Source organism: Zophobas morio, unplaced genomic scaffold, assembly GCF_036711695.1.
Source record: "Zophobas morio isolate AGI-343-1 ecotype UQ-CSIRO unplaced genomic scaffold, CSIRO_AGI_Zmor_V1 ptg000006l, whole genome shotgun sequence".
Classification (NCBI taxonomy): Eukaryota; Metazoa; Arthropoda; class Insecta; order Coleoptera; family Tenebrionidae; genus Zophobas; species Zophobas morio.
The window spans coordinates 2,846,344-2,870,376 of record NW_026972111.1 but is presented as its reverse complement, the minus strand read 5'-3'; the positions used below and the strand labels follow the sequence as shown (position 1 = coordinate 2,870,376).

Below are 24,033 nucleotides of genomic sequence, written 5' to 3'. Positions count from 1 at the left end.
CGAAAAGTTGAAACATCGAAAAAAAATTGAAGAATCGAAAAATGAAAAGAAATCTCATCTGAAACGTCGAAAAATTGAAAAATTAAAAACTTAAAAAGTCGAAAAATTGAACAATGGAAAAACTGGAAAATTGAGAAATCGAGAAGTCAACAAATCGAAACATTAAAAAGTCGAGAAAAAAATTTGGAAAAGTTAGAAGGTCGAAAAATCGGGAATCAAAAAGTGTAAAAATCAAAAAATCTATTAATTGAGAAATTGATAAATCGACAAATCGAGAATTTAGAAATGTCAAAAATTGAAAAAACGTAAAATTTAAAATATCGAAAAATCGAAGAATTGAGAAATTGAGCACTCGAAAAATGAAAAATCGGGTAGACGGAAACTTGAAGAATCGAAATATTGAAGTGAAAATGGAAAAATATTTAAAAATCTAAAAAATGAAAAGTCGAAAAAAATCGACATCCCGAATCTGAAACATCAAAAAATTGAGAAATTGAAAAAGGGAGAAATCGGAAAGTTGAAAAATCAAAAACTTTAAAAATTGAAATATTGGAAAATTGAAAAACTGCAAAATCGAGAAATCGAAACGTTGAAAAGTCGAAAATTAGGAAATCAAAAGTCCAAAAATCAAAAAATCAATAAGTAGACAAATCGACAACTCGATATCTTAGAAACGTCAAAAATTGAAGAATTGAAAAATTGAGCTATCAAAAAATGAGAAAATCGGGAAAATGAAAATTTGAAGAATCGAAAAACTGAAAAATCCAAACATCGAAATTTTGAAAAATTGAAAATTGAGAAATTTAAAAATTGAAAAATCGAAATATTAGAGAACTGAAAAATCGAAAACATGAAAAGTCGAAAACTTAGAAAGTACAAAAATTGAACAATGGAAAAATTGAAGAATTGAAAAACTGCAAAAAGTTTAAAAATAGAAAAATCAGTTCATTGAGAAATCGACAAATCGAAAATTTAGAAACAACAAAAATTGAAAAATTGAAAAATTTAATTATTGAAAAATTGAACAACACTCGAAAAATGAGAAAATCTGAAAACAAAAATTTTAAAAATCGAAAAAATGTGACTTTCGCAATTCATCTTGTGTTTTAGGTTCACTTTGTTTCGTTTTGTTGAATATTTTTCTAGTAAATCAGTAATTTTAAAATAAGAATGCGATTTTGTCGAATGCATAATGAAAAATATAGTAGAATTTCCGTCTTAAATGAAGGTTTTGTGTTCCTAATTTTTTGAAAATCCACTTTTCGTCCAATAAAATGAGCCATCAAAAAGCAAACGGGGTGGGTGGGCGGGCCACTTAATTATTAATTTAATTAATTTAGATATTAATTTCTTAATTTACTATCAATATTCTGAGATTCCAATTTTTCGATTGTTCGATTTCTCGTTGTTTTGATCAAATAATTAATTGATTAAATATACGTCGCATAAACTATGGAAAAGTCAACAGAATTCTAACTTTACAGAAAAAAGTTTCCATTTTTCAGCGGCCTGTGCTAACTTTGTATAAAATATGTCCTGTTGAAAGAAAGTTCTGTTGTCTTCAATTTATCGACTTTATTAAATGAAAGTTTGACTGTATATTCATGTTTATTTAACCGAAGTGATAACATTCCCAATACATGTATATTGATATTTTGGCAAAAAGCCTGTGTCAGGCCAAGTTGACACTAAATTTAAAACTAAACTTTGTACACGGAAACGAGGAAAATCCCCATTAATTTTTCCGTTATTTTGTTGTTTCCGTGGTCGCAGTCGCCCAAAATTTAGATTCAAATTTATCTAGTTTATTCAAGGAAAAACATCTGCAAAAAGGATGAAAATTTGCATCGAATTGCGAAAATTTGCCAAAATTAATCCTGATCCAACATTTTTAGACGCTGCTGGAGATAAATAAGTATAATTAATTTATTTTAGTAAATCTCAGCAACAAAAAAGCCGTAAACAGTAATCAAGAATCACAGTGCTAGAGCTCAAAAAGGACAATTAAAAATCTGTTTTTAATATCTGTAGCCTATTCCTAATCACGGTAAATTATCGGGGCGTTCCAGTAGTTTATGACTTGCAGCGAGACCAATTACCGATTTTATTTTCCATGTTGCCATCTTTTCTAGTTGAACTTCATTCACATTTTGCTATAACAATCCACAATCAACAAAAAGCTAAACCGTAGTTTACATTTCAAAGGAGAGCTTTTAAATAAATTCAAAGAAAACATCAGCCTCTAAATGGCAGATCCAAATAATTTGCTGCGATTCTCCGAACGCAGATAAAAATAATTTTCCGATCGATGGCTTCCCGGAAAAACATCCACGTGGGCAAAAAAAATACAAAAACAAATTCCTAGAGAAACAAAAGACCCCGACGGGGAATTGTTCGTAAATATTTTTATTTTCGTTATCGACACGTGCTAGCAAAATCAATATTTGCAGACGATGCTCCCGGTGGCGGTGAAATTTCCCGACACTTGTCACAACTTCGACGCTAATACACTGCGATAATCCCCTCTATTGATTTTCCCAGTTCGTCTTCATAAACCTAATTATCCGAATTTACGGCAGTTTTCGTTCGGGGAAGCCAAACCACACGTCATTGTCACGATAAACAGATCGAAGCGAGCACTTGTTAACAATAACGCATTGTTCGAAGTCGCGATTTTGACACTTGTTGATCTCGACGTAATTACTGCACTTGTGTATGAACAACGATTTGTTGATAACACGTCCGAGCCGATTATCGCCGAAAATTTACCGTTGGTTGGTTGAAAAAGCCTTTAATTTTCCGAAGTGGACGAAATAAGCGAGCTCTTTCCAGCCAGGTGCACGAATCGTATTAATGTTTGATCAACAGTTATGTCATTATGGAGCGATGCGCTGCCAAGATAATTGTGCCTATTTATTAGAGGTAAAATTCGGGGCTGGGCGTAATTACGTCTTCATTTCTTATTTGAGCTGTTGGTGGACGTGCGGCGATGATAAATGTAATGGGAGATTCGGACTCGGTGATGGGCTAAGACCTAGTTTTGAATTTAAAATTGTGGTAATTTATTAGGCAACTTGTTATTAAATGTAGTTTTTTTTAATGAAGATTATCGCAGCTTTTTATCTTTTTTATCTAGATGAAGATCGACGCGTAGATTTGACAATTTTTGAGACATTTATGGTGAGGACTTTATTATTTTAAATATCATGTTTATAATACTTAATTTATCTAAGAATGCATTTGGTAGATTGTACCCTTGGGGCAACGGAAATTCTGTCCAAAAAACCTTGGACCCATTCGACAGTTCATTTATTAACATTAATCCCTCTTGTGCTTTAATCTCTCGATGGTGCATTACAATAATTGAGAGTTAGTAGTTGACTCTAACAATACATCGATCAGTGGCACATTTATGGTTCCATTGTTGTTAATGTAGCGCCTATGTAATCATTATTTTCTTTAGTTTTTTTTTTTTTTTTTTTGTTACGATAGGTTTGTGTTCATATTTAAATTGTTTAGATAAACTACAGATCTTGACAGCGAAAATTGTAAAATATTGACTGTCTAATCTCTATTAATAAAGGTGAAACTAACGGCAAAATCTGCTGAAGAACAAGTCATATTTTAATCAAAGTGATAAATAAGTAGATTATCCAAACCAAGTATAAGAAGAAATTAAATTAACTTCTTATAGTGCCAATAAAGCTGGCAAAATGAAGTAAATTCTTGGAATGTACGTGCAAAACGAAATTGATTGCAATAAATTTGTCAAAAAAAAATTAAAGTTACAAAATTAGATACGGTATTGAGCGAAACAAAATTTTGAATGTAAAAAAATTGGTAGAAGATATTTAATTTAAAGCAGATAAATAATCGAAAAATGTACAATTAAAAAATTTGAAAAATAGAAATATCGAAAAACTGAAAATAATACTGAAAACTGAAGAATCGAACGATTGAATAATTCCAAAGCAGAAACGACGAAAAATTCGGAAAGCGAAACTTCCAAAAATTGAGAAGAAATCCAGAAGCCGAAAAATTGAGAAATCGAAATAGTCGAAACTCGCAAAATTGAAAAATCAAGAAATCTTCTAAAGCCGAGAAGTTGAAATACCGAAAGATCGAGAAACCGAAACAAAAAACTGAAAATTCTAAAATTTAAAAAATGGAGAAATTGAAAAATTAAAAGATCTACAAATAAAAAAAATTGAAAAGATAAAAAAATGAAAAATCGAAGCATTTAAACATTGAAAAAATGGAGAATTGTAAAATTGAGTAATTGAAAAATGAGAAAATTGAGAAAACCAAAATTTGAAAATTCCAAAAATTGAGAAATCGACAAATCGAAAATTTAGAAACGTCAAAAAGCGTTTAAAAACGTGAAAAATTGAGCGCTCGAAAAATGAGAAAATCGAGAAAAAGAAAATTTGAAAAATTCGAAAAACTGAGGAATCTCAACACTGAAATATGGGAATATAACAGAAAAATCGGAAGATTTAAAAATCGAAAAATGAAAACATCGAAAAAAAATTGAAGAACCGAAGAATTTAAAAAAAAAAACAAATCTGAAACATCAAAAATTTGAGAAATTGAAAAAGCGAGAAATCAGAAAGTCGAAAAATCTGAAATTTAAAAATTTGAAAAATTGAAAAATGAAAAACTTTAAAAACTGAAGAATTGGAAGATTGAAAAATTGAAAAATCCGAAAATCAAATTTTTAAAATCGACAAGAAAAATCGACAAATTTAAGTAATGAAAAACTGAAAAATCGAAAAATTGAATAATTCCAAAGCAGAAACGCCGAAAAATTCGGAAATTGAAACATCCAAAAATTGGAAAATCGAGAAGCTGAAAAATGACAAGTTGAAAAATTTTAATTAAAAAAAAAAAAACACGATAAATCGCAAAATTGAAAATTCGAGAAATCTAAAGCCGAGAAGTTGCAAAACCGAGAGATCGAGAAATTGAAACATAAAAACTGAAAAATCTAAAATTTAAAAAATGGAGAAATTGAAAAATAATAAATCTACAAATAAAAAAATTTAAAAAGGTATAAAATTGAAAAATGAGAAATTTGGAAACCAAAATTTGAAAATTCCAAAAATTGAAAAACTAACACTGAAATATCGAAATATTTAGTAATCGAAAAATTAAAAATGAGAAATTGAGAGATCGACAATCGAAAATTTAGAAACGTCAAAAAGGAAAGAATTGAAAAATTGAGCACTCGAAAAATGAGAAAATTGGGAAAACGAAAATTTGAAAAATCGAAAAATTGAGGAACCTCAACACCGAAATATGGAAATATTGAATAACTGAGAAATCGGAAGATTTAAACATCGAAAAAATTAAAAGTCGGAAAAGTATAAATTCGAGAAATCGAAAATCGAAAAATGAAAACATCGAAAAAAAATTGAAGAATCGAAGAATAAAAAAACCAAATCTGAAACATGAACAAATTGAGAAATTGAAAAAGCGGGAAATCAAAGTCGAAAAATCGGAAATTTAAAAATTCGAAAAATTGAAAAATGTAAAACTTTAAAAATTGAAAAATGAAAAACTTTAAAAATCGAAACGTTGAAAAGTCGAGAAATCGAGAAATAGGAAAATCAAAAAGTCAAAAGTCGAAAGGTCGAAAAATTGGAAAACAAAAAGTCCAAAAATAAAAGAAATCAATATATTGACAAATCGATAATTCGAAACTTAGAAACGTCAAAAACTGAAGAATCGAAAGATTCAAAATTGAAAAATCGGAAAATTAAATTTTCAAAATCGACAAGAAAAATCGAGAAATTTAAGTAATGAAAAACTGAAAAATCAAAAAATTGAATAATTCCAAAGCAGGAATGCCCCAAAATTCGGAAATGGAAACATCCAGAAATTGGAAAATCGAGAAGCTGAAACTTGACAAGTTGAAAAATTTTAATTAAAAAAAAAAAAAAAACGATAAATCGCAAAATTGAAAATTCGAGAAATCTAAAGCCGAGTTGAAAAACCGAGAGATCGAGAAATCGAAACATTAAAAAGTGAAAAATCTAAAATTTGAAAAATGGAGAAATTGAAAAATTAAAAATTCTACAAATAAAAAAATTTGAAAAGGTAAAAAATTTTAAAATCGAAAAATTTAAACATTGAAAAAATGGAGAATTGAAAAATTGAGCAATTGAAAAATGAGAAATTTGGGAAACCAAAATTTGAAAATTCCAAGAATTGAAAAACTCTAACACTGAAATATCGAAATATTTAGTAATCGAAAAATTAAAAATGAGAAATTGAGAGATCGACAATCGAAAATTTAGAAACGTCAAAAAGGGAAGAATTGAAAATTTTGAAGAATCGAAAAATTGAAAACTGAAAAACTTTAAAAATCGAAACGTTGAAAAATCGAGAAATGGGAAAATCAAAAAGTCAAAGTCGAAACGTTGAAAAATCGGGAAACAAAAAGTTCAAAAGTAAAAAAAATCAATAAATTGACAAATCGGTAAATCAAAACTTAGAAACATCAAAACCTTAATAATCGAAAGATTGAAAAATTGAAAAAAAATTAAATTTTTAAAATCGACAAGAAAAATCGAGAAATGTAAGTAATGAAAAACTGAAAAACCAAAAAATTGAATAATTCCAAAGCAGAAACGACGAAAAATTCCGAAATCGATACATCCAAAAATTGGAAAATCGAGAATCTGAAAATCGACAAGTTGAAAAATTTTAAAATAAAAAAAAACGATAAATCGCAAAATTGAAATTTCGGGAAATCTAAAGCCGAGAAGTTGAAAAACCGAGAGATCGAGAAATCGAAACATAAAAAACTGAGAAATGTAAAATTTAAAAAATGGAGAAATTAAAAAATCGAAAAATGAAAATATTCAAAAATTGTAGAATTGAAAAATTGAGGAATCGAAAAATGAGAAAATCGAGAAAACCAAAAGTTGTAAAATCGAAAAATTAAAGAATTGAAAAATCTTTTAAAAATCAAAAAAATGATAATCAAAAAAGTAAAAAATCGAGAATGTGAAAGTCGGAAAATCGCAAACACTAAAAAATGGAAAAATTGAAACATCGAAAAAAAATTGAAGAATCGAAAAATTTAAATATCGAAGTATTGAAGAACTGAAAAATCGAAAAAATGAAAAGTCGAAAAATAAAAAAAATCGAGAAATCGAAACTCGTAAAATTTCAAAAACTGAAAAATCGAAAAATTGGAACATCGAAAAAAAATTGAATCTGAAACGTCAAAAAATTGAGAAATTAAAAAAGCGAGAAATCGGAAAGAAAAATCTGAAATTTAAAAATCGAAAAATTTAAAAATCAATTTCTGAATTTTTAAATTTTTCAACTTTTCAATTTTTGACGTTTCTAAATTTTTGGATTAGTCGATTTCTCAATTAATTTTTTGATTTTTAGACTTTTTGATTCCCGATTTTTCGACTTTTCGATTTTGCAGTTTTTCAATTCAATTTTTAGCTTTTCATTTTTTCGATTTTCGAAAATGGAAAAATTGAAGAATCCAAAGATTAAAATATCGAAATATTGAACTGAAAAATCGGAAAAGTAAAAAATTGAAAAATTGCAGAAACTGAAAAATCGAAGAATCGAAAAAAATCTCAAATCTGAAACATCAAAAAAATTGAAAAACCGAAAAATGAAAAAATCGGGAAAACGAAAATTTTAAAAATCTAAAAATTAAAAAATCCCAACACTAAAAAATTTCGAAAAATTTCGAAAAATTTAGTAATTGAAAAATTGAAAATTGAGAAATTTAAAAATTGAAATATTGAAGAACTGAAACATCGAAAAATGAAAAGTCGGAGAAATCGAAAGTCAAAAAATTGAAGAGTCGAATTTTGAAAAATCGCAAAATTGAAACATGGAAAAAAATTTAAAAAAGCCCAAATCTGAAACATCAACAAATCGCGAAACTGAAAAATTGAAAAAGCGAGGAATCGAAAATTTAAAAAATCGAAAAATTGAGAAATCAAAAACTTAAAAAATTGAAGAATTAGAAAACTGCGAAATCGAGAAATGGGAAAATCAAAAAGTCGGAAAGTCGAAATGTCGAAAAATCGGAAATAAAAAGTTGAAAAATTAAAAAAATCTATAAATTGACAAATCGAAAATTTAGAAACGTCAAAAATTGAAAAATTGAAAAATCGCAACATTGAATTATTGAAAAACTTGGTAAATTGAAAACTGAAAAATCGACATAGTGAGGAATAAAAAAAATGAAAAACCCTAAACATGAAATATCGAGAAACTGACCAATCGAAAAGCCCAAAATCGAAAATTCGAAAAATTGATTTTTTCCAAAAATCTCGGTACTGCAGTAAAAACTAATAAATCACAAATGAAATAGTAGGTACGTTATTTTATAAAATTTAACTAACATTTACTGTTGCAAAATTTGCCGATGACGTCATTCTATTGTTGGTGGGGATGAGCAGACAAATTTTGGTTAGCGACTTACCAACTACATGGTGTCCCTATTTTTTTGAGATTATGATTAAGTGACAAACTTGAATTAAAATTAATTTCGTTTGTTAGCGTGTTTATTTAATTAATAAATTAGGAGACAATTGTGGAGTGTTATTAATTTCAACATTTTTTTCACTTATTCTGTGTTGAAGTTCTTCGAAATTTTCAATGTGTTGGTGAATATCATATTGTTTTTTTAAATAAAACCTCAAAAACAAGTCTAAAGCAGTTAAATCATGTGATTCATCTAGGTGGATAATTGATGGGACGATTTCCACCTATAATTTTTTTTAGTACAGTGAGCTGTTTTTTTTTTTTACAAAAAATACAGTTCGCAAAATTCGTAGAACCTGTATTATTCATGTAAAATCTCACCCCGTCAAAATAAACGCGCTGTATATATGACCTCCCAGCGGCGCACGTCGCCCCTAAAATCCACGAACACAAAAATCCCCAAAACCCTCCCTCGCCGACAATCCACTCCTCGACCCATAAACCCCCCGTTCCGTCCTTCTTCACGCAATAATTGTTGTCGTAGAACAGGATCATAACTCAGGAACCCACGCGCGATTTTAAAAATACAGCGTTTATAAAAAGCGTGTGCGGGGACCCTTTTCGGACGCCTCTGCGACCAATCGCATCCGCGTTGGGTGGAGTCTGCACCACGTGTCTTTGACGTTTCGATGCGCTTTTGTCGATCATCGCCGTTCACAATGGAAAACCAACGTCGGATTGACGTGGTGCATTACAGTTCGAGAATTATTCGGCTGTAATTTATGTAGTGTGACGTTTGGTTTATTTTGGTGGTACCGTTAGAATCTCGGTTGTCATTTTTTGGGTGGTCTTTTGGAAAATGTTTGTGTGATTGTTGGTGGAATTTATGAAAATGTGGCACGAGAGGGAAAATAGTTGTTTGCCAGTTTTTGCGTGGGAATCAGGCTACCATAAGTTACGAACGTTACGAAGCATTAATGCAAATCTCATTTTATTCTTACTTTGACTAGTTTAGACGAGTAGTGTTAATGGTTATGGATAATGTTTGCGTCATTGAAATTGAGAGGCATTAGCAGGTATACAGTTTTTTGTAGCGAACATACTGATTCATTCGTTTTAACATTCCATTTGAATTCCATTCATGTCAGTTGCGAAGTTAAATTGATATTCTGGGAAAATATGTATACAGGGTCGATAGAATGTACGGAAACGGTTAAATAGCTTGAGAATCAACTGAAATTAGGTATAATTCATTGATATAGCACAATCTTACCCTGCCTGGTATTTAGCTAAAGCTACAATTTGTACATGGGAGCTTAATACTATTTAAGTAACTATACTATACATAAAATGAACACAAGAAGGCAATAATAAGGCATGATAAATATAAAGTAAAGAAACAAAGAATTATATTGTAAATTATTACAAAAAATATTAATTAAGTTAAACAAAGTTAATAGCTACTAATTTCCTCGAAGGATTTGTTGCATAGTAATTCCCTTACCTGACGCTTGAATTTTTATACTTGTTGAAACATTTTAAATGAAAAAAATCGGTAAACCGAAAAACTGAAAAATCTATAAATCGAGAAATTGAACAATCTAAAAATTAAACAATTTAAAAATCGAAGAATTGGAAAACCAAAAATTAAACCGAGAACTTGAAAAATTGAATAATCGAGAAATCAAAACATCAAGGAAAACAAAAAATTAACGGAAAATCTGGTACTTAAAAATTGAAAAATTAAAATACCTATCGAAAAATTGAAAAACGGAGAAATCGAAAAATCAAAAAATGGAAAAATTGAAGAACCGAAACATTGCAAATTCTCAGAACTGAAATACTGAAAAACTGAAAAATGGAAGGAAAATTGAAGAATCGGAAAAGTAAAAAAATCCAAAACTGAAACATTGAAAAATCCAGAAATCGAAACATTGAAAAATCACAATTGAAGAAAGAATTGAAAAATCAAGAAATAGAGAAATGGGAAAATCAAAAAATCAGTTAATCGAAAAATTAAAAAAACGAAAAATTTAGAAACGTCAAAAATTGAAAACTGAAAAATAAAAAAATTTAAAAATCGTAAAACTGAAATATCGAAAAGTTGATAAATTGAAAAACTGAAAATTTTTGAAAAAAAATCATCTAAAACTAAGAATTCAAAATATCGAGAAATTGAACAATCAAAAAATCAAAACATTGAAATCCCAGTAAGTTGATAAATAGGAAAATTTAAAAAACAATCATTTTAAAAATCCAAGAATTGAACAACAAAAAAAATCTAGGCCTGAAAACTCAGAAAATTGAATGATCGAGAACAAAAAATCTAAAATTTAAAAATTGGACCAATTGAAAAATCATGGAACTGAAAAATCGAAAAGTCGAGATAGTGAGAAATCTAGAAACCTAAAACTTTAAAAACTGAAAAATTAATATATCGAAAAATTTAAAAACCGAGAAAACACAATATCAAATATTTCAAAAATTGAAGAAACGAAATATTGCAAAATTCCAAAGCTGAAATATTGAAAAACCTAAAAATGGAAGGAAAATTAAAGAATCGAAACAGTGAAGAAATCCCAAACTGAAACATTGAAAAATTGAAAAATGGAAAAATGGGAAAATCAAAAAATTGGTCTAAAGAGTTTAGACAGTACTTCCCTCGCTATCGGAAACGTGACGACTGCATGCCTATTATGTTTTTTTTTTCACATTAGATTTCAAAGCATTCGGTTTTGTAGTTCCTGATTAAATCAATAAAATAAATTTGCGCATTCATTAAATTTTTTGAGTCACCCTGTATATCCGAATCCAAAAAATATGAATGGAATGATAAATCACAAGAAGAGACTCATGATATTTTATACAATTTAGATGTATGTGATTAAAACGGTCTTGGTTTAATAACAAAAAAATATTGTTCGTCTATAAAACAAGTTCGTTTTAGACAAAGTATTCGTAAAAAAAAATGTCGTAAAAAAATTTACGTATGCTGGTCCCGACTGCGATTATGGTTTAAATATTTTTTTAGAAAATCCTGTCATGGATGTAGAAACATTTGTGACAGCCAAAGAGGTTTTTTTGAGAAAATTATCTTTGAATTTAGACCAAATTGAAATAGACACTAGGCAACAGGCACATTTGGGCAAAAGAAAGAGAAATTAGGGTTACGGCTTCAAATTTTGGACGTATTTACAAACTTAGACCGACTACAGCAATAGCTAAAACTGTGGAGTCTCTGTTGTACAGCACATTTAGAGGTAAAAGTCATACATACTATGGACAGCAAAGTGAGGAAAAAGCTGTCAAGTGTTTTGAAATAAATAAAAATATAAAAACTGAACGGTGTGGCTTGTTTATTTCAAAACAATTTCCTTACTTGGCTGCTAGTCCAGACAGGGTTCTAGAGGATAGGAGTGCATTAGTCGAAATTAAATGCCCTTCAAAATCGCAAGATTTGTCTCCCGAAGAAGCGGTTACAAAAAAAATAATCAAATTTTGGACATTGACAGACAGAGAATTGAAACTAAAAAAAAAATCATGATTACTACTTTCAAGTCCAGGGACAAGTGCTTGTTACGGGTATTTCACAAGTTTATTCTGTTGTGTGGACACCCAAAGGAATAAATATAGAAAAAATTTATAAAGACGAAGAAATATATGTAAAAAGATTGCAGATAAACTTGGCAGATTTTACTTTGGCGCATTATTGCCCGAAATAATTGATTCAAGAAGAAAGAGGAACCTGCCTTTGCGAGAGATTTTTTTAAAATAAATCAAATTTGTTTCTATTTTTTTATGTACTTTAATAATTTATTAGGAGTACATTTTTCATCACCAAGACTTGCATATTTTTATTATAAATATATTTTGAAAATGATCTCTCGGCAAATGAAAATATATATGAACACTTTTTTCTAGTAAACAATGAAGGGAGAAGTTACTGGGCGTAGGGCTTTTTTAAAACACCTCCTTTCTGGGATAAGTAGTAGATACACTTAGCTACTTATACGTGTTAAACAAAAGCTGTATTTTATATATTTTTTATTATTATTATAAATATGTTTATTAGTTTTATTAATTAACAAAGCAAAATATATATTAACAATAATATTACAATGAATTTTTAGTAATCATGTGTATTGAATTCAGGATCCTGAGTGGAGTAAAAATATTATAGTTCCCCAGTTTTAATTCGGTTTTATGATAGTACCTCATTGCGTAAAAGTTAATTTCCTTAACAATAGATTACTACAGCCGGTCCTGGCGGCTTGTTATAAAACTGAGTTCCTTGCCATAAATTAGAAAAATCAGCCGAGAACTCTAACAATCAGCTTATGGTAGAGCAGGCGATAAGGGTTTTACCTGGAAAGTCGCTTCCGTAAATTTTAGTGGCGCTCCTATCGACAAAGTATTGAACTAACTGCTCAAATTCTGTCGAATTGATACCCATTTTTTTCTAAAATTGTTAGTTTTTGTTAAAAACTCTGCTAACCAATAGATCATTAATTTTCCTCTGATATTCCTGTTAAAATTATTCGACGTATTTTGCATTAATTTGTGGCATATTTTGATTTTAATAAACACATTATTTAAACAAATTGTACCACTAACAAACATTTAATGACTCTGCGCCCTGTAAAAAGTGATGTTTTATCCCTGTGCGAATTTTCAAGCGATTCTATGATGGTTATGACTCAAAAAACTTGAAAAGGAAACATACAATGGTGCTTTTTTACGATATTTCTCAGCCATATTTTTTTAGTTGATTGAACTGGTCTCTGCGCTCTAGAATATGAAAAAAGCTGCAGTTTGATGTATGATACGATGAACGTGTTTTGCTCCAAAGAATAACCCATCCTAACCAAAAAAAGTCATTTGTAACACTAACCAGTCATTTCTCTGTGTTCATTACCTGAGATTATTCTACAATGATTTAAAGTTTTGATAGAAACTGTTTTTTGCGACACTTAAAGTAAAAGAAAAATTCCAATATTAGAACTTGTAGAATGTAGAACTTTCGTGTTCTTTACTAATAATACTATCTTTTGCAGACCCCCGCCCCCTTGCCAATCTGCACCGAATGCCTCGGCACCGAGTCCAAGAACCGCAACGGCGCCCCGGAGAAGCTCAGCGCCTGTTCGGAATGCGGATCCCTGGTGCACCTGACATGTACTTCGGCGGGACCGGAGTTGGCCACCCTTCTTTCCAAGGGAGGCAAATGGTTCTGCGAGGACTGCAAAACCTGCGACGGTTGTGGTACGGACGAACAAACTAACACCAATTTTACTATAGTGTTTCAACTACTATAAATCGCGAGCTTTATGCCACAAAATTAGTTCATCTGGGGTTTGACAACGTCGGTGTCCTAACATTGGGGCTAAATATGCTTTTGTTCTGTTACTCAGCTGGCTGTGGTTGTAGTTACACTTTTCAACACTTCCACACGTTAACCGTTTTCGATGTTATTTTTCGGTTGCAGGCAACACGGGGGTGTCGACGTGTCTGCTGTGCTGTTGCAGTTGCGAGAGGAATTACCATATGGACTGTCTGGATCCGCCTGCCGAGAAGAAACCCAAGTGCCCGTGGAGGTGTAGGCACTGTCTGGGACATCATGATAAGACGAAAAAAGCGGATGCCAGCAGTAACGTTAAGAAAAAGATCGATAAGGTCAGGGAGAAGATTAAAGAGAAGAACCAAAAGTAAGTTCGACGTACAAATATCGTTTTTTTTTTCTCGTTTCGTAATGTTGCGTCCGGTTTGAAAATGTGGTGTTTCGAGAATTGTTTGTGGTTGTGGTGTAGAGATAACTCGTACGGAAGAAATCGGTGATACGGAAGAAAAGTGGAACAGTTTGTGTTTTGTGCTAAAAATTGGCACAATGGGGTCTATTGTTTTGGTAGTGTTTGTTTATCTGTTGCATCTTTTAAATCCTAAAATGGTGGGGTAGCCTACTTATATCAATGAAACTACCATGAAAACACAATTACTGTAAATTATTTTAGAACTTGAACAAGAACCGGAAGCAATTGTTAAAATATTATTTCGAGTTACTAATGGACTAGAGGGTCTCTGGTATCTTAAATTTGGTATTAAATTTTCGTGGTGTGTAGAATCAAGTTGGAGGTAAGGGCTTTGTCGAATTTAGGTCCATTTTGAATTTGTATTTATACCAAGTCACACGTTCTTGTACCCGTCAGAGTTAGTTTGAGTTTCTTTCGGAATTTTTTGAGCAATTTTTCGAAAAGCTTAATTTTTTCAATCCCCCAAATTTTGGATCTATTTTCAAGCAGTTTCGAAAATTACCAAAATAGTTTCCTTTGTTTATTTCGACCTCTAGTGGTTTTTTACGGCTTTATTTCTTTGAAAATCGATACCATTTTTCCAAATTCGCCAAAGTGAAATAAATATAGCTTTTTTTTGTACTTTTTAATCTGCAAATTTTGAAAACCCATCACCGTATCAATGGAGTATTTTCCGCAATAGATTAATTATTCCTGCCCAAAGACGATTTTTTTTTTTTTTTCATCAATTTTGGCCACCCAGTTGTTTCAGAATAGCACTAAAGATGTCCTTAATAAAAGTACAACTATTTTTTCTGGATTTTTGCTATTCTCCTGTGAGCTTGTTTTTCGATTTAGCTCATCGAAAGCCGTCTCCCAGAGTTTTTTTGACTATTTCCCTCAGAAAATTTCGTCCAATAAAATTGTGAGAACGTGAACATTTTTTAGTCAAAAACTTATCGATCGATAAGTTCCCTGCATCAACCAATGATAGCATAGTTTCAAGCGAACATTTTCCCGCATGGACCAATGAAAACATACTAAATTTTGTTGAATTTATAATTTTTGCTGACTTGTTTCGCGTGTTGTGATGACGACGAAAATACGGATAGAGCGTTTTTGGTTTTTAATTATGAGTGTTTACAATTTTATGTATTAAAAATTAGCATAAGGCCATAAGGGAAATTTTCTTCAAGAAATAGTCTGCCAAAAGACCCTTCGAGCTCGAAAACTTGGCGATAATTTTTCCAATTTCCCTCGTTCGCTGCGCTGACTCGAAAAATTGATAATAAATTATCGTTTAGACTTATCTTAGCAAGTACTAACAAGTACTACCCTCTGAGAAAATAAAGGACGAGCGGGCGGGACTAGTACTTGCTTACAAAACTCTTATTTTGGCATATGACATATCCTATGAGAAAATAGGGGGCGGGTGGGCGGGGCTAGTACTTGCTAGGATAAGACTTATTTCAGCAAAGGTTTTTTATTATACATTCTGTTTCATCAACTATAGCCTTTTAAATTTTACAAGTTTTTACAAGTTTAATAGGGACAGAGTCTTATCTTACCAAGTGCTTAGCCCCGCCCACCCACCCTCTATTTTTTCAGAGAATATGGCGTTTGCCAAAATCAGTCTTATCTCAGCAAGTACTAGCCCCACCCACCCGCCCCTGTTTTCTCAGAGGATATGTTATTTGCCAAAATAAGATTTATCTTAGCAAGTACTAATCTCTAAGAAAGTAAAGGGCGAGTGGACGGGGCTAGTACTTGCTTACATAAGTCTTATTTTGGCAGATGACATATCCTATGAGAAAATAGGGGGCGGGTGGGCGGGGCTAGTACTTGGTAAGATAAGACTGATTTTGGCAAATAATATACCCTCTAAGAAAGTAAAGGGTGGGTGGGTGGGGCTAGTACTTGCTAGGATAAGACTTATTTCAGGAAACTTTTTGTATTATACATTCTATTTCATCAACTGTAGAATTTTAAATTTAACAAGTTTTTACAAGTTTACTAGAGGCAGAGTCATTCTTATCTTACCAAGTGCCTAGCCCCGCCCACCCGACCCGTATTTTCTCAAAATTTGTCATTTGCCAAAATAAGTTTTATCTTTACATGTACTAGTAAGTTTTCTCAATCTCAGGATCTTATTACTGGAGATTTTTGGTCAAAAAAAACTTGACTTTTTTCTCAAACTTCTCCTTTATCAAATTTTTACACCAAAATAGTTTCCTTAGTTCGTTGGAAACTCGCGTTTTAATGTTTCCTTTCTTTGAAAATTCGTACAATTTTTCCAAATTCGCCAAAATGAAATAAATATAAAAAAATTTTGTACTGTTTAATCTGAAAATTGTGAAAACCCATCACCACTTTGAGTATTTTCCCTAGTAGATTCATCATTCCTGCCCAAAGACGAATTTTTTTTCCATCGAAAGCCGTCTCCCAGAATTTTTTTGACTATTTCCCTCAGAAAATTTCGTCCAATAAAATTGTGGGAAAAATAAAATTATGACAAATCACAGGCGACTTACGTGAACATTTTTTTAGTCAAAAACTTATCGAAAACCGTCTCCCTGAATTTTTTGAAGATTTTTGGGCAATTTCTCGAAAAACTTAATTTTTTTTTCAAACTGCTCTATCAAATTTTTACCTGTTTTCAAGGTTCTTCGAAAATTACCAAAATAGTTTCCTTAGTTCATTGGGAACTAGCTTTTTAATGTTTCATTTCTTTGAAAATTCGTCAAAATTTTTCCAAATTCGACAAAATGAAATAAATACATATACGTAACAATTTTTGATATATTTTAAAAATTTTACTTTTGAGTCTGAAAATTTTGCAAACCTATCGCCCTCTCGACTTTGAAGTATTTTCCCTAGTAGATGCACTAAATAGTCCTTAATAAAAGTACCAGAATTTTTTGAAGATTTTCGAAAAGCTTAATTTTTGCAGTCATTCCAGTTCTCAAATTTTTGAGCTGTTTCGAAGCACTTTTCAAAAATTCCCAATAGTTTTCTTAGTTGATTTCGACCTCTGGTAGTTTTTTTCGGCTTCATTTATTTGAATATTCATTCCATTTTTACAGAATTATCAAAATGAAATATGACAATTTTTGAGATATTTTCAAAATTGTACGTTGAACCCGAATATTTTGAAAATCGTATAATTCTTGTATTTTTTTGAAGATTAAAGAACTCCTCGAAAATCTTAGTTTTTTTTCGTTCCCTCACGTTATCAAATTTTTGACGTTTTTCCAAGTACTTTCGATAACTCCTAAAATAATTTCTTTTGTTGATTTCTACCTCCAGAATTTGTTTACGGCTTCGAAAATTCCTCTCATTTTTCGAAAATAACAAATAGAAATTTTAAAAATTTTGCTTTGAAACTTAATGACTTTGGACTATTTGTCCTGATATACCGGGTGTCTGGACAATGGCGGATTAACTCTCCGCTACGCTCTTGACAATCAACTGGTGAGTCGGGGAAAAATAGTAAAAAAAGTTATTTGCCAAAATCGGTCTTATCAGGTATTAGCCCCGCCCACCCGCCCTCTCTTTTCTGATAGGACATCTCATTTGCCAAAATCACTCCTATCTTAGTAGGTACTAGCCCCGCCCACCCACCCTCTCGTTTCTTTTAGGGTATGTCATTTGCCAAAATCAGCCTTATCTTAACATATACTAGGCCCGCCCACCCACCCTCTCTTTTCTTAGACTTGCCAAATCAGTTTTATCTTGGCAAGTACTAATGACTTTTACAAAAAATTATAAAATTTGGAAACATTATGAGCTTACTTATACGAACAAGGCAAGAATTTTGAACATCTCCAGTGTTTTTGTTGATTTTGTTTTTGTTTATAATTTATAAATGTCTTATTAAATGTTTTTTTTTTTTTGGTTTATTTATTAATGAAAAATAACAGCGTGTTTTATTAATAATAATGCACTATTGGTTGCTATGGTTATATAATGTCAAAAAAAAACGTGGATTCCAGTCACCATTGTTATAAGAAATCAAGGTGTGTTTTGGTACGGAAGCAGAATTTTCATCTCGAGAAAAATGTGATGCAAGAATTTATTGACCAGCTTGATCCTAAAGAATTGCAGAATGGATATTTTCAACATGACAGTGCAACAGCTCATACACCTCAAATAAGTTCGAAATTTCGAATTAATATTTGATGTTCATTTGTTTTTGTCCACCACGTTCAACTTTTTGTTAATGACACCCTATACTATTATTGATCTATCATGACAGAGTGAATATTCTCAGCATGACGGCGCAACAGCTCATACAGCTCAAACAAGTTAAAACTTTCTAAGGAATTTTATGACACTTGTAGGTCTCACACAGACGCATCTATCCATCTCGATCACCTGATTTGGCACCTGTAGATTATTTCTTTTTCCCGACTTGGACTTTGAAAAACACTATTTTTAAACAATCGGTGGGGCAAATGAAAACCTAAAAGTGAGAATCATACAAGAATCATTCAGATAATGTTGTAAAATTTTGAATTCATGACAATAATGCACATTTTTAAGAAACAAGCGAATTACGTGCTAATTAAACTTAAAATTGTATGTATTTTTTTTTTAATTAAAAATTGTCAAGTCTGGGGTGACTAGATTACAAATAAAAAAAAAAATCAAGAACCTCGCATCGGATTGATTACTACTAACTAAAAACGATATAATAACGTAAATCAGTACGTGTTTCCACAGTCAGAGTCATCTTTGTCTGTTTTCAGGTCGAAAGATGGCAGCACCCCGTCGAGCGGCACCGCGTTATCGACGACACCGACATCGAAGGGTAACCGTAAGAGCCGGATACCACCGACCCCACAGGCGTTTGACAGTGACGACGATAACAGCGACAGCGACATAGAGGGTACGCCATCCCCCACCACTTCACATCATCATCTCCAAACTCCAGCCTCCCATGTCCATCCCTCCACCACCACCACAATCAACAACAACAACAACAACAACACAGACCGCCTAGAAACCTCCGACCGAATGTCCAAAGAGAAACAAAAGTTCTTCAGATCGTCAGCGTTCAACAAAAAGCAGCAGGAAAAGAGCAAACAAAAACCGACGACAAAGAAAGTCAAAGTCGAGGCGGCGGCGGCGGCGAAGAAGAAGAAGCCGAGCTCGAGTTCGGAGTGCAGCGGCGGCAGCAGCGACTCCGACACCGACTCGTCGGTGGAGCCGTCGAACAGCGGCAGCATCAAGATCCCGAGCATATTCACGAGCAACACGAAGAAGATGGAGACGTTCGGGAGCATAAGCGGCATCACGATGGACAAGGACAAGCCGTGGGGCTTCGCGGTGGCGGCGGCGGAGGCGAAGAGGCGCGAGCTCGCCAGCGGCGAGCCGCTCACGTTCGAGAGCTTCAAGAACCAGACGTTCTCGTTCGACGGCGGCAGCAGCAAGAGCTTCTTTCCGTCGTTGGTCGAGGAGAAGAGCTCGAGCAACTCCAGCGACAAGACGAAACCCGGCTGCGGCCAGCTGCGGGGGCTGTTCGACGGACTGAGTCACCTGTTCGCCGCCGCCACCGAGAACCGCTCGAGCCGCGCCGCCCCCAACTACAACCCGAACCGGCGGCCGAAGAACCCCGAGGACGAGGACGAGAAGGGCCGCAAACGCTCGAACCCCTCCCCCGCCCCTCCCGAGCAGCCCAAGAAAGTGAAATGTCCTCCCGTTGCGTCTTCCGCCTTTACTCCTTGTTCTTCCTCTTTACAAGATAGCATTCACCAGACCACCACCACCACCACGATGACGCCTTCTAACCTCGTTAAGACGGCGGTTAATTCGAAACGCCACGAGCTCGAGAGAAGGAAAATTAAAAGCGACGGAGGGTTGGGTACGGTCGGGTTCGGACAAAATTCGATCGAGGAGGGTCGAATGAAAAAACGCAATCTTATTGCAGAGGCCACACAGACAAACCATCATGCTATGTCGGTGACGCCGACGCCGATTACTACCAACAATCAGACCGGTAAGATCGGAAATCCGTACCTCTCTGCCATATCTCACCACCACACGTATCATTTCTTGAGTCCCGGAGTCCCGAGTCCCGTCGGATCCCGTGCCCAGTCTTTGTTACTTTATTATTATTATCATTATTATTTTTTTTTATTAATCGCTTAAGTGAGTACTACGGGGTCATTCCATCTCAAAGCGCTTTTCAGGTGATTCGTGAAATTTTATCGGTGAGTCATTGGTTTGTTTATGTTGTGATTAGTTTGGAGTGGCACGATCATTATTTCATATTGATTAAATAGGTCAGTTGGAGAGACGTCGCGAATTTTTGTACATCGAAACGCGCTCGTTGCGACTCGTAATGTTCAGTTGCGAGGGGTTACTCCGATTTTAATACTTCAGGAACCGTTGCCATGGACACGAGCTGTTTCAGTCAGCTGATTTATGGAGTTTGTGCTTTTGTGATCGACGGTAGGTTGCATACGCTCCTCATTCAGTCTAATCGGACCGAACATTTCTTCCAACAGTGAAGTGTTGTTGTTTTTGTTGAGATGTAGTGCTTCGACGAGTGCTTCATTCCTCCGCTTACTTGTACGGGAAATAAGTTCACACTCTCTAGACTAAAGTCCGTTCCGTTTTGACTCGGCAGCGTACGAAACCCGCAAGCAGCGGATTTTCATGGGAGAATTCGCGGCGGCGGTGTCGATTATCCAAAAAAAAACACCGATTTCACAGATTATAAAGTTTTTGTTATCAGTAAATTACAGTTACGTTGCTGGAATCAGTACAAAATCTAAAGCAAAACTTGAAGTAGATTCTAATAAAATATGATGCAATAAATAGCAGAAAAAGAAAAATTAAAATTTAGAAATTGAAAATTCAGAAAAAAATCGAGCAACAACGAATTTAAAAAAATAAAAATCGCATTTTAATAACCACAATTTCGTTGTATGTCGATTTTGTCTTCAATATTCACATTTTTAAAGTTTCCTTTTCTGCATTTATGGATTCGGTTATATTAGAGTTAAAAAACTAAAATAAAATTTTGAATAGATAAAACATAAAAAAACACAATTTTAAAAGTATGAAATTTGAAGAAATACTATAAAAGTCAAATTTTAACACGAATAGGAGCCGAATGACAAAAACTTATTGATAATTTGCCTAAAATTCGATCAACTTCTCCAGAAATCGGTAGCTTTTGGATAATTACGAGTTTTATACGCTGCCAAGTCAAACTGGAACCCAGAGTAGTCTGGTGTAGTCTACTCTAGTCTATTGTAGTCTGGTATTTAATCTAATTTTTCATTCCCATTAGTGAAACCCATTAAACATCAAAGGATTTATTTTCACTTACATTAGAACAAAGTTGCTCATTTCGATTCCAAAATCATCCTGAAGACGTTTTCCAGTGAATAATACACTTTGAAACAACCAAAACGTTGTTAATTTTATGTATGCAATTTTCCAAGTTGTAAAATAGTTCGCTGTTTGTGATAACAACATGCATTTAGACTCGTGCACTCGTAAAAGAGGTATAAAATTTACGTAACAGTTTGTATGTAAACTCTTATCACTTTGTCAAAATTAATTCTTTTTACGCTTTCATTATGATAAGCTCACCGGGCTTCTAAAAATACCCGACTTTATGCTGCCGATTTAAAACCGCAATAAACGTAGTAGGCGCGCGTCAGTGTTGCCAACCAAGCGTTGACGTTTTAAACTCAATTATTGTTCATATTTGCGGTTTCCAATGCTACTATTCCGTTTTATTAAAATTTCTAGTATTTGTTTTGTCTACGTTTGGTTTTTTTAGTGGTAATTTGTGTTAAAAGTATGGCAGTAGTATGATCAACAAATAGTGTTTAAGTTGGCAATAGAATTCTGAGATATTTTGTGTGCTATTGCCAGACTTTCCACTTTTAACCGCTCGAGAAAGTTGGGTTATGACATTTTAATAATAATTAATAACAAATTATGATTTAAATTAAAGGTCGCTGAGGACCATCCAATTTTGACAACAGGCAGTAAAGCGAAGTGATTGTTCTACTAAGAACAGCACTATTAAGGTTTTAAGTCTGAATTTTGTCATTGTGGTTTTATTCATTAAAAATCTAGTAGGTTAAGTTTGTTGTTACTGTCAAAGGGTACAAGTATAAATAATTTTTTTTGTCATAAAACAGAACTGTTTAATTATTACTAATAATTTTCAGTAATCCCTTCCCCTGGGACCTCATTACATTTTGTAATTATCAATTTATGCATAATTTGTCAAATCATCTTGACACATACCTACTAGATTTGTGTTTAATGAGCTATTAAAAAATTAAGCACATCCATTGAAAGTTGATAAAAATAAAATTCAAATTTTGTTATTTTTCTAAAAGGCTGGATATGTTTTATGGTACTTCAGAAGCGAGGGAAACTCTGTCGAAATAACATAAATATACTGATTTTCGATACCTTGGTCGTTTTAAATGTCTGCTAGGTGTAGTATTACCAAAAATAAAGCGTTAAGAGCGCGCTAAAAATATTTAATCACCAATAAAAGTATTCTTTCGTCGTTTTTCACGTTTTTTCATCAACAAATAAAACACATTGTCAACATTTCTTTGAAGATTGGTTACAAATAATTTCGATGTCACTTTTTGTGCGAACTAGTACCAATTTAGGTGAAATTTACAGAACAGCTAGTATTTACAGTTTTGTCATGATAATCATGTAATGGTGATGTAGTATTCAACAATTAGTGTCAACAATAATAGTTAAATTAATTGCACTCCAGTGAACCACATGGAAACGTCATGTTTTTTTCAGAAATCAGTATATGTGATAATACACAGATTTCGAATAAAGTTAAGTGTCGATTATACAACTATCGGAAAAGTTGTCGCTTTTGTACCTGTAAGTACTTGCAATTGTTTTGTTTACTTCAGTATTTTATATTGGGTACAAATTTAAAACGATTTTTGCATTAGTCCAGCATCCCTAATCAGTGTGCAATGTTAACTCGACATGTACTACGAATTTAAAAATTACGAACCTCGCCTCATGAAAGTCAACGAGTTTAACATTAATAGGATTCTGGTTAAATATATGTTCCCGCTGTGAGACAACTAGATTAAGCCATTACTTAAACACGTACATAAATTTTAAATGTGTGTAATAATAAAATTGTTCTTTATTGTTGTTCATCTGGTGTAATTACGTGCATATCATGACCTGTTGCGTGTTTTGCTCATATCCTTGGACTCGATTTAGTTAATATAAGATCGATTATTTTTATCAAACGCATATTATTCCTTGCATTAGTGTCCAATTTGACACATATTAAGATCAAAATTATATGTGATGCTATTTTAGACCATTTTCTTGCTACAATCTAACACCTTGACCATTATTTGTGCAACAATTATAGAGAGAGTGTAAATCGTTTAATGTCAGGGTTTTTCTTTCCATCATCTAGTTTGTCAAGATTTGACAGAAGTGGCAGTGCTGCCATCTCTGTCACAGTGTCCAACTGTCACTAGATAAATAATAAACTTGTATGCTTTTAAAGAATAGTGTCGCTGTTTCATTTTAGATTCATGACGTTTTATCGATTAACTTGGTTATTTAAACTTTAATGGTCTCCACGAATAGCTCAAAGATTCCCTCAATAATTATTCGCAACTTGTAATTTTCAAAGCGATGTTTACAAAGAATTAGGTTGGCATTATCCGTTTAAAATATTCGTAATTACGTATCGATTTATGTATAGTCATGTATTTCCACTTACTTTAATACATTTATAGAAAACTCT

General features: G+C 32.6%; 1 protein-coding gene across 3 annotated transcripts in view; it reads left to right on the top strand.

Annotated features, from left to right (window-relative positions):
- Window positions 1–24,033, top strand: part of LOC135123322 (histone acetyltransferase KAT6A) — a 96,553-nt gene that overhangs the window by 63,493 nt on the left and 9,027 nt on the right. For 2 of the 3 annotated variants that reach the window (XM_064047859.1, XM_064047858.1), the window contains exons 2-4: window positions 13,521–13,725; window positions 13,949–14,168; window positions 18,998–20,247. In XM_064047859.1, the coding sequence (XP_063903929.1) occupies window positions 13,521–13,725; window positions 13,949–14,168; window positions 18,998–20,247 (1,675 nt within the window). The remainder of the gene's footprint in view (window positions 1–13,520; window positions 13,726–13,948; window positions 14,169–18,997; window positions 20,248–24,033) is intronic. The other variant, XM_064047860.1, reaches the window with a different exon arrangement.